General features: G+C 43.0%; 1 protein-coding gene across 1 annotated transcript; it reads left to right on the top strand.

The window, feature by feature from the left end:
* Positions 1–13,909: 13,909 nt before the first annotated feature.
* LOC145165047 (uncharacterized) lies at positions 13,910–14,956 on the top strand. The gene has a single exon (XM_079083684.1). It carries the CDS (start codon positions 13,910–13,912, stop codon positions 14,954–14,956), a length of 1,047 nt encoding a protein of 348 aa, XP_078939810.1.
* Positions 14,957–16,896: the final 1,940 nt, after the last annotated feature.

Here is a 16,896-nt window from a genome sequence, read left to right as displayed (position 1 = left end):
AGAAATTTCGGGTTGTCACACATGGAGTCATAAAAAATGTATCTTGGAGGTTAAGACTCACCCATGCATGTGTTAGTGACCACCTAATAGAGTTATAGGGCTTCATTCATGGTTTGAGTCCCAATTAGGCATGAAAGAGCATAAAGTTTGCAACTTTATGGCTTAAGACACTATTATGAGCCTCGATCTAAGTGTTAGACGTTTGAGCTTAATGGATTAAGATATGGGTGCAAGTTTGGGGTGACTGACCAGTACGTCGGGCGTACTCTAGAGTACGCTGCGCGTACTGGGCCAGTGCCCCGATTCCTGATCATCAGCGTATGTCGGGCGTACAAGCCATATACACCATGCATACGTAGTCTGTGGACTTAGGAGATTTTTGGGCACGATTATCATTGAACTTTTTAATTATTTAGGATTGGGCCTCAGGTGCACCTATTGTATCAAGACATTTGTGGGCTTTAGGCCATGTTGGGTGCTCTTGGGCCATATTGGGCCTTAAAGGCCTTGTAGTTGGGTTTGGATGCCTCTTTGGACTTGTATGGAATTGGGCCTTGGTGGGAGGGAGGCCCAATAAGGCAAGGGTGAAGAAACCATGTTTGCCTTAAGTCAAGAATGAGGGTTTGGACTTTCGGGTTAGAATATTTGCCTAATTTCTAATTAGGTATTTATACTTGTGCCTTAGGGAGACGATTCCGCGAGTCATCCGTTGAGTGCGATTTCATACCTTCAGTCTGAGGTGAGTTTCCATCCCTCTATCTGTGGGCTGAACGCACCAATACCGGCCCACTAGTTTATGATGTACTATGATTATTGTCATCGTGACAATTGTCACTTATGCCTGTTTTGCTTGATGACTTTGTGATTCTTTTTTATGAAATTATATGGTAGTGGTAGGGTGAAATAGACCCGATATCCGGTTTAAATAGACCGAAGGTGATTGCAAGCACCCAGATATGCTTGATAGTATTCGGTTGAAATAGACCGAAGGTGATTGCAAGCACCCATATATGCTTGACGGTATTCGGTTGAAATAGACCGAAGAGGATTGCAAGCACCCAAATATGTTTGGATTCATTTTTGTATGGTATGTGGTAATTTGGGGGAACTCACTAAGTGTAACATCGTAAATTCCAAAACAATTCTTCACTTTAAAAAAATATAATTTCATTCATAAATATTATCAATCTCCATGTATCACATATCAAATCCGTAAATTTTATCCCAAGATCAGAATACATAAAAACTCCACAAGTGTGTACTGATCATGCCGGCGCCTTCCCGCGATCCTCATTGGTACCTGAAACACATAACACAAAACACTGTAAGCATAAATGCTTAGTGAGTTCCCCAAAATACCACATATAACACCTATTAGCCACTCGAGGTTATAACTCTGTGGGCCTACTGGCCCTAACTCTGTGGACCCTCTGGTCCTAACTCAGTGGACCTTCCGGTCCTCACTCTGTAAACTCTGAAATACACACAGCACAAATCACATAGAAATAATGCAGTGCAACACATCACATACATATCATACAAGATACTCTTTCACATAACTCTACTTACCAATCAAGGTAAAGTATAGTGAGAAGACTCACCTCGGATAGCTCGGTAAACCTCGAACTCGGAAATACTGATCTAGCCTTCGCCTAATCACATAAAATAATTACTCTAATTAATACGATTTTCAAAGACTAGGCTAATCCCTCTCTAAGTTCTCTAAGAAGGGTAAAAGACCATTCTACCCCTTCAATGGCTCACAAGTCCAAACATTGACTCATCCCTAAAAGTCAACGAGGTCAACTCTAGTCAACGGTCAAACTTTGACCAAACTCGTCGAGTGCATCCGGGCGACTCGGCGAGTCCACGCAGGTCCTCTGAATCCTTCTAAGCCTCACTTGGCACGTCGAGTCCCTTCTCCACTCGCCGGGTTTCTCTGCAACGAATTGCGGGGCAACCCGGACTCGACTCGTCGAGTCCACTTATGAACTCGGCGAGTTGCTCCCATGACAACACTCAAATGACCTTCTGAGGTCAGATCTGCTTCTCAAAACTATAGATCTGACTTCCCCACGACCAATAACCACGTAAAGGTCGAATCTTGACTCACATGCAACGCACCTAAGGCTTCTTTTGGTGAAATAACTACTAAAATGGCCACCTAGGCTCATAACCTCAAAGGAGTGGCATAAAGCAGAGTCATAGGGGCTCTCTGGACCTCTTAAGGTCCAGATCTAAGAATCATTTCACCTTGGGACCTCACACACTCCAGATTCAAGCTAAATAATGCATAAAGAAACCCTATATTCAACTAAATCATCATAAATACGAGAATAAGCAAAAATTGATACCTCCAACAGCTTCCTCTGATCAAATGGAAGTAAATCCAAGCTCCCCAACCCGCCTAGCTTGTCCTTCCTCCTTCCTTCTTGCTAAAACACACAAGAAATGGTGAACAATGGCCTCCTTTCTCACTCACAAGACTCACAGATGCTCTAGTACTCTCAAAGACGGAGGTAGCCGCAAATAAGGGCCATAAGGTCCTTTAAATAGGGTGCAAGCCCGGGGATTTAGGGTTTCAGCCCACAGCGCGGACTCCTTGAGTCCACCCTTTCCGACTCGTCGAGTCCATTCATTAATCCAGTCAGCATTTGCGATCCTACTAGACGAGTCTAAGCGTCAACTCGTCGAGTCCCTCTCTTTAACTCAAAATAAATGATCAAAACATAATACCTAGAAATCCGGATGTAACAATTCTCCCTCACTAGAATCAGACTTCGCCCTCGAAGTCTTGCCCTGCAAACAACTCTGGATGCTGCTCCCGCATCTCCAATTCCGGCTCCCAAGTCAGCTCGGACCCTCTCCGATGTTGCCACTGGACTTGAACCAAGGGCACCTCTTTGTTCCTCAGAACCTTGATCTTCCGATCCATAATCGTAACTAGCCTCTCAACATAATTCAGGCTTGAATTCACCTGAATATCCTCCAACGACACCACCGCCGACTCGTCGGCTATACACTTCCTCAGCTGAGACACGTGCAAGGTATCATGAATCTGACCCAACTCCGCAGGTAGCTCCAAACGATATGCTACCCTGCCCACCCTGGCGGTCACCCTGAACGGACCAATGTACCGGGGCCCCAGCTTTCCCCTCTTCCTGAATCGGATCACTCCTTTCCAAGGAGATACCTTCAGGAGTACGAAATCTGCCACCTGAAACTCCAGCTCGGATCGTCGCCTATCCGCATAACTCTTCTGGCGACTCTGAGTTGTCAACAACCTCTGCCTGACCTGTTGTATCTGTTCTGTCGTCTGAAGCACTAACTCAGTGCTACCCAACACTCGCTGTCCGACCTCTCCCCAGCAGATAGGAGTCCGACACCTCCTCCCATACAGCAACTCAAAGGGAGGCATACCGATACTCGAATGGTGGCTGCTGTTATAAGAAAACTCAGCCAACGGCAAATATGTGTCCCAACTTCCTCCAAAGTCCAATACACATGCTCGAAGCATGTCCTCGAGCGTCTGAATCGTCCGCTCACTCTGTCCGTCCGTCTGTAGGTGGTATGCGGTACTGAAATGCAGCCTCGTACCCAACTCCTCATGGAATTTCTTCCAGAACCTGGAAGTGAATCGCACATCTCGATCTGACACAATCGAGATCTGTACTCCATGCCGTGATACCACCTCTCTCACATACAATTCTACCAGCCTCTCTACGGAAGAGCTCTCACTGATGGCACGGAAATGAGCGCTCTTCGTCAGCCGATCAACGATCACCCAAATTGCATCGACACCCCTCGCAGTCCTCGGCAATTTGGTGATAAAATCCATGGAAATTTGTTCCCACTTCCACTGGGGAACCTCAAGTGGCTGCAACTTGCCATGTGGATGCTGGTGCTCGGCCTTAACCCTACGACAGGTCAAGCATGTCTCCACGAACCACGCAACATCCCTCTTCATACAGGGCCACCAATAGTCTCTCTTCAGATCCAAATACATCTTAGTGGCCCCGGGATGGATCGAGAACCTCGATTTGTGCGCCTCCTCCATCAGAATGGTACGTGCCCCGCCCTCAAATGACACCCAAATTCGACCCTGAAAGGTTATAAGCCCTTGGCTATCGGCAACGAACTCAGGCACCTGCCCGATCACCCGCTCTCTCTTGCGGTTTTCCGGCCTCATGACGTCAACCTGAGCCTCCCGAATGGTGTCCAACACCGGAGTCATCACCGTCAACCTCAAACAAACATCACGTATCGGGGCACTCTCCGCCCTACGACTCAGGGCATCGGCTACAACGTTAGCCTTGCCCGGGTGGTATAGGATCTCACACTCATAATCCTTTACCACATCCAACCATCTTCTCTGGCGCATATTCAGGTTGGGCTGATCCATCAAATACTTCAAGCTCTTGTGGTCCGTGTATATGGTACATCGGACCCCATACAGATAGTGACGCCAGATCTTGAGGGCAAACACCACAGCCCCCAACTCCAGATCATGAGTAGGATACCTCGCCTCATGAGGCTTCAGCTGCCTCGATGCGTACGCTATCACATGCCCTCTCTGCATCAGCACCGCACCCAATCCTGATATCGACGCGTCACAATACACTACAAAATCCTCCATCCCCTCCGGAAGGGCTAACACCGGGGCTTCGCATAATCTCTGGCGAAGTGTCTCAAAGGAGGCCTGCTGCTCTGGGCCCCAACTAAAAGCCACTCCCTTCCGGGTCAACCTGGTGAGAGGAACATCAATCTTGGAGAAATCTTTAATAAATCTCCTATAATAGCCGGCCAACCCCAGAAAACTCCTGATCTCGGTGGGGGACCTCGGCACCTCCCAACTCATCACCACCTCAATCTTGGCCGGATCGACCAATATCCCATTCTGGTTAACGAGATGTCCCAGGAACTGGACCTCTCGTAACCAGAAATCACACTTGAAGAATTTGGCGTAAAGCCTCTCCGATCTCATAACTCCAAGGATCTCTCTCAAACGATCCTCATGCTGCTCCCTGGACCTCGAATACACCAATATATCATCAATGAACACTATCACCGAACAATCCAACATCGGTCTGTACACCCTGTTCATGAGATCCATGAACGCCGTCAGTGCATTGGTGAGCCCGAAAGGCATCACCACAAACTCGTAATGCCCATAACGAGTCCTGAACGCCGTCTTCTGGATATCCTCATCACGCACTCTCATCTGATGATATCCAGACCTCAGATCGATCTTGGAGAACCAAGACGCTCCCTACAACTGATCGAACAAATCATCGATCCTCGGTAAGGGGTAACGGTTCTTGACCGTTAACTTGTTCAACTCCCAGTAATCGATGCACATCCGGTGTGAACCATCCTTTTTCTTGACAAAAAGGATCGGCACTCCCCATGGCGAGCTACTCGGCCGAATAAACCCTTTCCCCAACAGCTCCTGAAGCTGTGAGGATAACTCTTGCATCTCTGGTGGCGCAAGGCGATAGGGCGCCTTTGCGATAGGTGCTGCCCCCGGAACCAAATCGATACGGAACTCTACTTGCCTCTCAGGAGCAAGACCCGACAACTCCTCGGGGAAAACATCCGGGAACTCATGCACTATAGGAACCTCATCGACCGATCCCGGCCTCTCAACATCAAACCTCGTATCCATCACATAAGCTCTGCCTCGCTCTAGTGGCCGAACAAAACGCTGACCCAAAACGGGTACCCTCGCCGTACACCGTAAGAACTCCCCCATTAGGGTCTCGTATGGTGACCAGCTGTCGCTCGCAGTCGATGACCGCTCCAAATCTGCTCAACCAGTCCATGCCCACGATGGCACAGACATCTCCCATCGCAATCAGTACCAAATCAATCGGAAACTCAACGCCGAAGATCTCGAGTACACATCCTCGAATCACATCAGTGGCATACACCGCTCTCTCGTCAGCTATGGAAACTCACAGAGGTCGACTCAACGCCTCTCGACGGATACTGATGTCCTGACTAAAGGCTAATGATATAAAAGATCGACTCGCACCCGAGTCAAATAACACCAAGGCAGGTACAGAACTCACAAGAAAAGTACCTACGCATGTCATAATATAAACACAAGATCTCAAACTCAAAATAAATACATGAAAGAATACATACCAGCCACGACATCGGGCGCTGCGCGGACCTCCTCCGCTTTCAACTGGAAGGCTCTCCCTCGTGCCTTCGGTGCCTCGGCCTTCACCTGCTGACTCTCGGTAGCTCATACAGTAGCAGGGGCAGATCCCTGCGATGCTCCCAGTGCTGACCCCCGCAGCTGCGGATACTCGGCCTTCCGGTGTCCGGTCTGGTTGCAGTGGAAACAGACTGCAAACCCCTTGGGGCAATCCTTGGCCATGTGCCCCTCCTTGCCACACTTGTAGCAAGACCCTGCTCTACAAATCCCCTCATGACCCTTGCCGCACTTGCCACAAGTGCGGCCCTTCTGGTTCCCTGATCTCGAATCGGCGGGCTTGGCCCGCTTCGCTGCCGGCTGGGACTGTGCCGGTCGCCGATCCCTCCCCTGAGACTCTTCCTCCTCCCTAGCCTGAGTCTCAAGCTCTATCTCCCTCTTCCGAGCATTCGCCTGAAGCTCGGCAAATGTCCAGTACGACGAGTTCGCCACGAACTCGCGGATGTCTCTCCTCAAATGCTCAAATACCGACTCATGCGTGCCTGCTCGGAAGACACGTGCTTAAGGAAGAACATCGCCCTCTCATGGAACATCCTGGTGATCACAGTAACAGACTCAGTACCCTGCTTGAGGGTCAAGAACTCCTGGGCCAACCGTTCCCTTTCCACCGGGGGAACGTACTCATCACGGAACATAGCGGTGAACCTCTCCCAGGTCATTGCGGCAAGCTCTGCAGAAGAATAGTGCGCTGTCACAAACTTCCACCAGTCCTTCGCTCCCAAGCAAAGCTGGTTCAGTGCGAACCGAACTCTCAGATGCTCCGAACAAGAACATGTATAGAAGCATCCCTCGATGTCAGAAACCCACCTCATCGCAGCAATCGGATCCTGCGTCCCACCAAACTCTGGTGGCTTCGTGTTGCTGAACTCCCGGAACAGCAACGCATCACCACCCTGAGGTCTAGCAGCAGCAACAACTGCGGTAGCTGCAGCGGCTGCAGCCTCAGTAACCTCTGCATATCTCTCATCAAAGGTCTCAATCAATGTGGTCTTAATAGACCCAAACATCTCCGGAATCTCTGCGCGGATAGCCGCAGCCACCTCCTCATGGATCATCTGACGAAGCTCCTCGTCACTCACACCGCTGGTCTCTAGTCTGTGGCGTGTCCCAACCATGATGTCTCTGAAATACAACATAAGAAATATCAGAGACTCGCTCGAGCATACTCACACTCGGTAACTCATCCCTACTTGTTCCTTTGTACCCTAAGGATTCTTACTTGGGCTGCGCACTGATCCGTTGTCTTCAGTAGTACGGGCCCAATACTACCATCCACACCGCATCAATATTCACCCCAAGTCCTCCTCCGAGGATCCCAAATCCCAAGTATTCTACTCTCACTATGCATAGGCTACTCTCTAGCAGACCTCTCATAAGCTCCTCGCTGCTATCTAGTCACTCTCAAGCATCTCCCAGCAGCAAAACCCCTAGGCTAAGGCATCACGAATCAGGCCACTCTAGTCCTAATAAGAATACCTAGCCTACTCTAGCATGCATAACATATCATATCATATCTTATAACACATAATATAAGGGTATTTTGGGAAATCACCGTTCGGGCGCTGGCTGATCGTGCACACTACTCTGCTCTACTCTTTTCAAAACTTTTTATTCCTTTAGAAAGATTTTGTTTTATTTCGAAAAGTTTCTCAAATCCTCAGTTTGAGTTCAAATGCGCCCGAAGGTGCATCCGAATCCCTCAAACCAAGGCTCTGATACCAACTTGTAACATCGTAAATTCCAAATCAATTTTTCACTTTAAAAATATATAATTTCATTCATAAATATTATCAATCTCCATGTATCACATATCAAATCCATAAAAATTATCCCAAGATCACAATACATAAAAACTCCACAAGTGTGTACTGATCATGTCGGCGCCTTCCCACGATCCTCACTAGTACCTGAAACACATAACACAAAACACTGTAAGCATAAATGCTTAGTGAGTTCCCCAAAATACCACATATAACACCTAATAGCCACTCGAGGCTATAACTCTGTGGGCCCACTGGCCCTAACTCTTTGGACCCACTGGTCCTAACTCTGTGGACCTTCCGGTCCTCACTCTGTAAACTATGGAATACACACAGCACAAATCACATAGAAATAATGCAGTGCAACACATCACATACATAGCATACAAGATACTCGGTCACATAACTCTACTTACCACTCAAGGTAAAGTATAGTGAGATGACTCACCTCGGATAGCTCGGTAAACCTCGAACTCGGAAATACTGATCTAGCCTTCGCCTAATCACATAAAATAATTAATCTAATTAATACGATTTTCAAAGACTAGGCTAATCCCTCTCTAAGTTCTCTAAGAAGGGTAAAAGACCATTCTACCCCTCCAATGGCTCACAAGTCCAAACATTGACTCATCCCTAAAAGTCAACGAGGTCAACTCTAGTCAACGGTCAAACTTTGACCAGACTCGTCGAGTGCATCCGGGTGACTCGGCGAGTCCACGCGGGTCCTCTAAATCCTTCTAAGCCTCACTTGGCACGTCGAGTCCCTCCTCCACTCGCCGGGTTTCTCTGCAACGAATCGCGGGGCAACCCCGACTCGACTCGTCGAGTCCACTTATGAACTCGGCGAGTTGCTCCCATGACAACACTCAAATGACCTTCTGAGTTCAGATCTGCTTCTCAAAACTATATATCTGACTTCCCCACGACCAATAACCACGTAAAGGTCGAATCTTGACTCACATGCAACGCACCCAAGGCTTCTTTTGGTGAAATAACTACTAAAATGGCCACCTAGGCTCATAACCTCAAAGGAGTGGCATAAAGCAGAGTCATAGGGGCTCTCTGGACCTCTTAAGGTCCAGATCTAAGAACCATTTCACCTTGGGACCTCACACACTCCAGATTCAAGCTAAATAATGCATAAAGAAACCCTAGATTCAACTAAATCATCATAAATACGAGAATAAGCACAGATTGATACCTCCAACCGCTTCCTCCGATCAAATGGAAGTAGATCCAAGCTCCCCAACCCGCCTAGCTTGTCCTTCCTCCTTCCTTCTTGCTAAAGCACACAAGAAATGGTGAACAATGACCTCCTTTCTCACTCACAAGACTCACAGATGCTCTGGTACTCTCAAAGACGAAGGTAGCCGCAAATAAGGGCCATAAGGTCCTTTCAATAGGGTGCAGGCCCGGGGATTTAGGGTGTCAGCCCACAGCGCAGACTCGTCGAGTTCACCCTTTCCGACTCGTCGAGTCCATTCATTAATCCAGTCAGCATTCGCAATCCTACTCGACGAGTCTAAGCGTCAACTCGTCGAGTCCCTCTCTTTAACTCAAAATAAATGATCAAAACATAATACCTGGAAATCCGGATGTTACACTAAGCTTTGTGGTTACGGTTTTCAGTTTCTGTTTCAGGTACTTCCAGTTCAAAGGGGAAGGTACCGGCCTGATCGCACAGCATCACCCTATGCTTTCCGCATTTTGAGATTGGGAATTTGTACTCTGATAAAATGTTGCTATGATACACTTTTGACTATTTTTGTATTAGTATCGTATGATTTGAATGAATTTAAAACAAATTTTTATCCATATTTTTGGGATGTTACAAACTGGTTTAGGATCAATTTGGGAGAATGTCGTTACATGGACTTCATCGAAATTCATGGGTTCCATAATAGTTATAAAATTTTATTTTAGTTAATAAAAAAAATATGGAATAGTAAATAAAGAAGACAATTAACAGTATTGAGTTAAAAAAGAGCTTGCAAGTTTTGGAATTACAATAAAAATAATAATAGAGGATAAGGCGGCTTTAGCCAAAAGATTGTATCAAATTGAAATAATAAATGCTTTTTAGAAATTTGTATTATAAGGTAACTGGTACTTAATATGCTTAACATTGGATAAATATACACTGAGATCTAGAAAATGGGACATTAGTATTGTCTAAAAGGCTTATATTGAATGTGTTGTTGCATGTTATAAGATGGAACAATGCTCCATCCTAATTTCTGCCACATTTAAAGGAGACATGTTTTGTACTTTTCTATGGATGAAAGAAAAAGAAAAGATGAGAGTGATATCTAATTCTTTTGTAGTGGGAAGCCTAATGTGTTCTCAAGTTTGTACTTTCCCTTGTATCCCATATATTACTGGAATGCTAATACAATATCAATCTAATCCCATCATAGATAATTGGAAAGAAGCAAAGAAAGTGTTGCATTATATTCAAGAACAAAAGTCTACAAAATAACTTATAGAAGAACTGATAATTTAGACGTGACTATATTTTATGATTCATACTTTGCTAAAATGTACAATTGATAAAATCTAAATTTCGGGGTACATCTTCATGTTAGTAGGTTTTCCTATCTCGTGGAGGACTCATAAGCAACAACAAACAACGATCTTGTCAATGATGACCGAATATGTTGTGGTTTATAATGCAATTTTCCATGGAATGTTGTTGAGAAAACTTATTTGTAGAATCAAATTCATGAACTCCATATCAATATCATTACAGAGTTAGTAGGAAAAATCGGATGCCTTAGTTTCTCAAAGAGAAATAGTTCGAGCAGTATCAGATTACATCTTGATACAAAGTTCTTGTTCATACAAGAGTGAGTAGAAGAGAATAATATTTTGTATCAATTAGATTAGCATCCATGATATCCTCCATGAAAGAGGTCTACTATGAAGAGTTTTCAAGAGCTTGTAACGGAAATGGGCTTTACTAGAGGTCTTATGTGATAAAATATTGCTCTTATTGACAATCAATGTCATTATAAGTTTCCTCGAATATCGTAATTACTTTGTCTACACTACTGGATGCATGAACTTATTAATATATAGATAAATATATACAATTTAATGTTGTATATTGTCTATGACCGCGGCTTAAGTTTTCTGAATATTTTGTGTTAAGGCCTTAATTTTATTGTTGGGAGTCTCGTGTTCACAACAACACAAATACGTTATATTTTTCTATGGAATTAATATGGAATTTAATGGGTATGACATTGGTAAAACTTTTGAATACTTATCAAAAATAGAGTAGATCAAATAGGAGAATGTGAGATAAAATAGTTTATGTAATAACTATATAAATGATACCATATTTACATATAGTGAGAGTAACTATGAAAATATGACATAATTGGTACCGCACCTTAACAAATTGATACTTGATGGAAGTAGATATATTATATAAGTGGGTTGACTAATTTATCTTTTGATATCTCTCACATATTTTGAAGAACGCACATGTATTCTATCAAACTCTCAAATTCCCAAAAGAACACCATAATTATTTATTGATTATTTTCCCTATAATCGAGACATAATTAGAATCATGGATTTGTTTCCAACGTGAAACATCTCAATGAAATTAGTTATCCAAGTACGCTCACAAATAAACTCATTCCGAGAAGATGGATGGCTGCGACATAAGAAGAATCAAAAAGGCTTTTCTACAATATATTCAGACATTGCAATGTATTACGTATCTAATCTCCCCGATAATGTAAGCAAATACATGATTAAAGAAGCATTCCAGGTTTATGGAAAGGTGGTGGATATCTATATTGGAGGCAAGAGAGAAATATCCGTTTCACTGTTCGTCGGGATTCTTTCTTTGATGATATGCCCTAAACCACTTTCAGAAGACCGAGGAGAAGGGCTTGGGCTTGTTGTTGAACGAGATGGGGGGCTTTTTTCCTTCTTAGTAACGGTCTTACTCTATAAAATGACTTTTTGAAAACAGCTATTGCTATCAATACCATATTAAACAAAAAGCAAATGAACTCAAGGAGCACCAGCATGTGGGGCCTGGCCTGAAGGTGATATTAATACCACTCCGGCCCCTGCAGCCCCCAAAGTGGTAGATGTGTAAGATTCAGAAGTGTTTGCGATGCGAAGATATTGGAGAAAGATATGAATAAAGTGAGATGGGAGCATTGTATTCTGAAGGTAAATATAGGAAGGTATGAAAAGCAAGGTAATCCAATGAAGATGGATTGGAATCATGTGAAGGAGTTCACTCCCCCTCCACCTCCTATAAAGCTCGCCTCTGTATACGCTAAGGTATGGCCACTCAGAAGTAATAGGATGTTTGAAGTAGCAGTAAAAGGAATGGAGACAGGTAATGTTATCACTCATTCACGTCGAATGATCGCTTTAAAACCAATTGAAAAAGTTTCCCAATGGGGAGAAAGTGTATTGGTGGGAGAAGTATGTAATGCTCAATTCATCTCAAGCATCCCTACAATCATGGAAAGATATGGCAACCATAGTGTAAAAGTTTATTACATAGGTGGATTAAAAATACTAATCGTTTTTGTCAATCAGAAAGAAGCGGAAGCGTTCTATGTGGATGACTCAAATTGGAATAGGTGGTTTAAATGGTTGAAAAAGGTATTTGATGAAGACACCGGTGGAGAAAGAATAACATCGGTCAAAATAAATGGTGTTCCTGTTAGATTTCCTTCCGAAGAGAATTACGCACGCATCACTGAGAACTTTGGGAAACCAATATAAACTTTTGGACGCACCTTGAAAGTCTTTGATATATCAACCGGTCAAGTATGCATTCTAACGAAATCAAAGATGATTATAAATGGAGAGGTGGACATTTATATGATAATAAGAGATATATAGCTGGAACGGTTGAATATGATAGAGATTGGGCACCATTCGATAACAATACCTGGAATCAAGGTTGTAACATGAATGATGATCAAAATGGTGAGGAAAAAGATGAGGACGATTCAATTAACTCGGTGGGGGAAGAAAATTCTGACTCTGATGATGATGCCGTCTCAGCAACATGTGAGAATCCAAAGAAACAAAGCGATGAAACTAAAGAAGGTGAAATTGTGGAAGAAAGTGAAATAGATGATGAATCCCTACGATCCCCACTTCAGGATCCGACAGAGGATCACACAGTCGTAAATCGGTGAAGACGCAATTATGGTGGAAGGCGAATCGACATTTGTAATCAATACATACATGATTTCTAAAAGAAACTTAATGGAAAGTAGCTCTGAAGTACACTCCAATGAAGCCAATAAAGATTCCACCCGATCTGGTGGGCCCTACCACCCAGGCCCATTTCAACTATCCCTCTCCCAGGCGGTGATGAATGGTCCACAACTCCGGATAATCCTCAATTTGACAACTCGCCTCCGAAATTCTATATGGGTGGGTCAATTGATAAAAGAAGTAGAATCAGTAAATCGAGACCTCCCTCCTCCACAGCTCCAATGAATCGATCAATTTATTGGGTATATGATACACAACAAGGTATTGTGGCAACAACTCTGACCCCCCCCCCCCTCGATAGACTTAAACCTCACGTCGTCTCTCCATAGCTCAAGTAATCACAGTTCGATTGGCAAATATTCTCCGCCTAATGAAATGTTAAGTCTCATAAGATAGGCAAAGATGTTGGTTTTCATCTTGCAAGTGATGATCCAATCGTCATCGATATCATCAACTGTGAGGATGGGGTGGAAAAAACTCGTCAATAAACTGTTTATGTCTAAACATAATGGGGTGTGGGGAAACTCACAAGATCGATTGTATATGAAGATTAAAGAACACACAAAAGGTTGATTTTATAGGATTACAAGAAACATAGTTGGCAGACGCAAACGTGATCGATTTTGAAGGAGCTTGGGGTAATGTAGATTACAATATAGAGTCTATGAACTCAATTGGTAGATCTGGTGGAATTGTCAGCATATGGGGCCCCTTGATTTTTGTTAAATCCAACACATTCTCTTCAAGACATTTTCTCACCATATCAAGTCAATGGTCATTCTTTCTTGTAGTTACAACTATTGTTAACATATATGTACCCCAATCAGTTAGGAAAAAAAGGAAACTTTTGGCATATCTCCTCGAGTTAAAAAGAAGTATTAATGGAATTTGGGTATTTCTTGGCGATTTCAGTGCAGTCCGTCATGAATGTGAAAGAATAAATTCCAGGTTCTGTAAAACTACAGTCATCGATTTCAATAATTTCATCGCCAAATCTAGTCTTCAGGAAGTCAATCTTGGTAGTAAAAAATTCACGTATATGTCTGATGAAGGATTAAAACTTAGTAAATTACACATATACTTGGTCTATTATAACTTCATTGCCCAACAACCTTTCTCCATTGTAATAGTGTTGCCTCATGAACACTCAGATCATACACCACTGGTTCTTAAACCATCGAATCAAGATTTTGGGCCACCCCCATTTCGATTCTTCAATTCTTGGTTGCACGAAGAAGACTTTGATTCGACTTTTATAGAGGCATGGAACTCCTTTAGAGGTTTTGGTACCCATTACATGTTCTTAAAAGCTAAAATTTGCTTTATCAAAAAATCTATTAGCAATTGGAGGAAAATTTATGTTGCTAATGAATCAATGACGTTGACCCAACAAAAGAAGAGAGTGGATGAATTAGAGAACGTTGTTGAATCGATAACACTGTCAGAGGCAGAATTAACTAAAAGAAGAGACATCAAGGCCAAGATTTGTGAATTGGAGAAGCTCGCAAAACTAGATATCCAACAAAAGGCCAAGATTCGTCGGTTATCTGATGGAGATGAAAACACACATTTTTTCCATAACACCATCAAGAGCAATAACATAAAAAATGGGTTACATAGATTATTAATTAATGGAGTTTGGAACATTGAACCAACATATATCAAACGGGAGGTAAATTTGTTCTTTGGTAATAAGTTTCATGAAAGGTGACCGATAAGACCGACATTGACCAGCAACGATTTCAAAGTGCTATATGTGGATCAAAAAGAGCTTCTAGATGCACCAATCTTGCATAAATAAATAAGGCAAGATATATGGGATTGTGGTGGTGACAAATCCCCTGGTCCAGATGGATACACGTTCAAAGTATTGAAAAATAAATGGGACCTAATGAAACATGACATTTTTCGATTTGTATATCATTTCGAGTCCTATGCAAGATTTGCTAATGACTGTAACTCCTCCTTCATAACCCTCATTCCGAAAACCAAAGATCCGTTAAACCTTGGAGACTATAGACCCATTAACCTTATTGGAAGTATGTACAAGATCGTAGCCACGATTCTTGATTCAAGACTGAGACGAGTCGTGGGAGCGGTGGTGGACGAAATACAATCATCATATATTAAGGGTAAACATATCCTAGAGGGACCATTAATCATAAATGAAGTGCGTTCATGGGCCAAGAAAGCAAAAGAAAATATCTTTTATTAAAGGTTGATTTTGAGAAATCTTTTGATTCTTTGAATTGGAATTATTTGGACTTGATCATGGAACATATGGGTTTCAGTTGTAAATGGTGTGGGTGGATACAAGGCTGTCTCACATCGGCTAGAGCATCTGTGCTAGTCAACGGCTCTCCAACGGAAGAATTCCCTATCACCAAAGGGGTACGACAAGGTGATCCGCTCTCATCCTTTCTTTTAAACTGCCTTAAAATAGACATCATTCAAGGTCTTACCTTACCCCACAATGGTCCTACTCTATATCACTTATTCTATGCTGATGATGTAGTTACGATGGGTATATGGAGTGAAGTTAACATAAACAACCTAGCTAGAATTCTTAATAGCTTTCCTGTATGCTCTGGTTTGAAAGTAAATTTTCACAAGTCACATTTATTTGGAATTGGTGTGATGGAATTAGAGGTACATTCTCAAGATCAGGTGATAGGTTACCCTAAAAGCTCATTACCTTTCAGTTCTCTCGGAGTGTCGGTGGGTGCAAATATGGAATTGAAAAAGAATTAGAGACCGGTAATTGGCAAATTTCAATCAAGGCTTTCCACTTGGAAAGCAAAAACCCTATCACGTATGTCTGGCTCCAATGAAAGTATATTATTTTGGAAGGACTGTTGGTGTGGGTCTTTAACAGTACAAGAGCGTTTTCCCAGATTATACGAGATGGAAAATGACAAAACTATGTATGGTATCTGCCAGAGTAGTCGCATTAGGTTTTCGTTCGTGTTGGAAGTCACAAATTATGGAGAAAGAGGTTATGGATGATCTACATCACCCCAAATTTTTATAAAAAAAACAAAAACAAAGAAAGAAGGGGTCAAGTCAAATTGTCTTTATGTAACATGCTTCAGGAGGTCAATACGCAACCAACATAGAATGGATTTCACTTCAATTTAAGTGCAGGTCTTAGATGTACCGTTTGTACTCTACGCAAAAAAATTGACACCAATCTCAATCCTTGCGAAGGAAATTAGATATGCTGGTTGAAAGCAATACCATTGAAAATCATGAGTTTCGTTTGGACGGCGGCTATGAAAAGGATACATATAGCAAAAAACCTGGAAGAGAGAGGAGTTATAGTTCAATAAAACATTTGTCCCATATGCAATATGGTTCCGGAATCTTGTGATCATTTGTTAATCAAATGCGATATTGCGGTGGAGGTTCGGAAATGGATCCTAAAGTAGTGTGGAATTCAAGATTGTCCGTTTGAAAATGTTAATGAATTCCTTAACTTTGCAGCAGCTTGGGAAAATTGGCCAAGAAAGAGAGAAAGGGTAACAATGGCGATATATGGACTTTTATGGTTTATTTGGTTAGCCAGGAACAACAGGAGGTTCAAAGGGATTCACACTAATCCTAAAAAGATTGTTGATGATGTGATTTCACAAAGCTACTCATGGTTCAAGT

Source organism: Lactuca virosa, chromosome 3 (genome assembly GCF_052849685.1).
Source record: "Lactuca virosa cultivar CGN04683 chromosome 3, Lactuca_virosa_CGN04683_v6, whole genome shotgun sequence".
In the NCBI taxonomy this organism is placed as follows: domain Eukaryota; kingdom Viridiplantae; phylum Streptophyta; class Magnoliopsida; order Asterales; family Asteraceae; genus Lactuca; species Lactuca virosa.
Note: the sequence above shows the minus strand (reverse complement) of the source record. Positions and strands in the feature narration are given on the sequence as shown.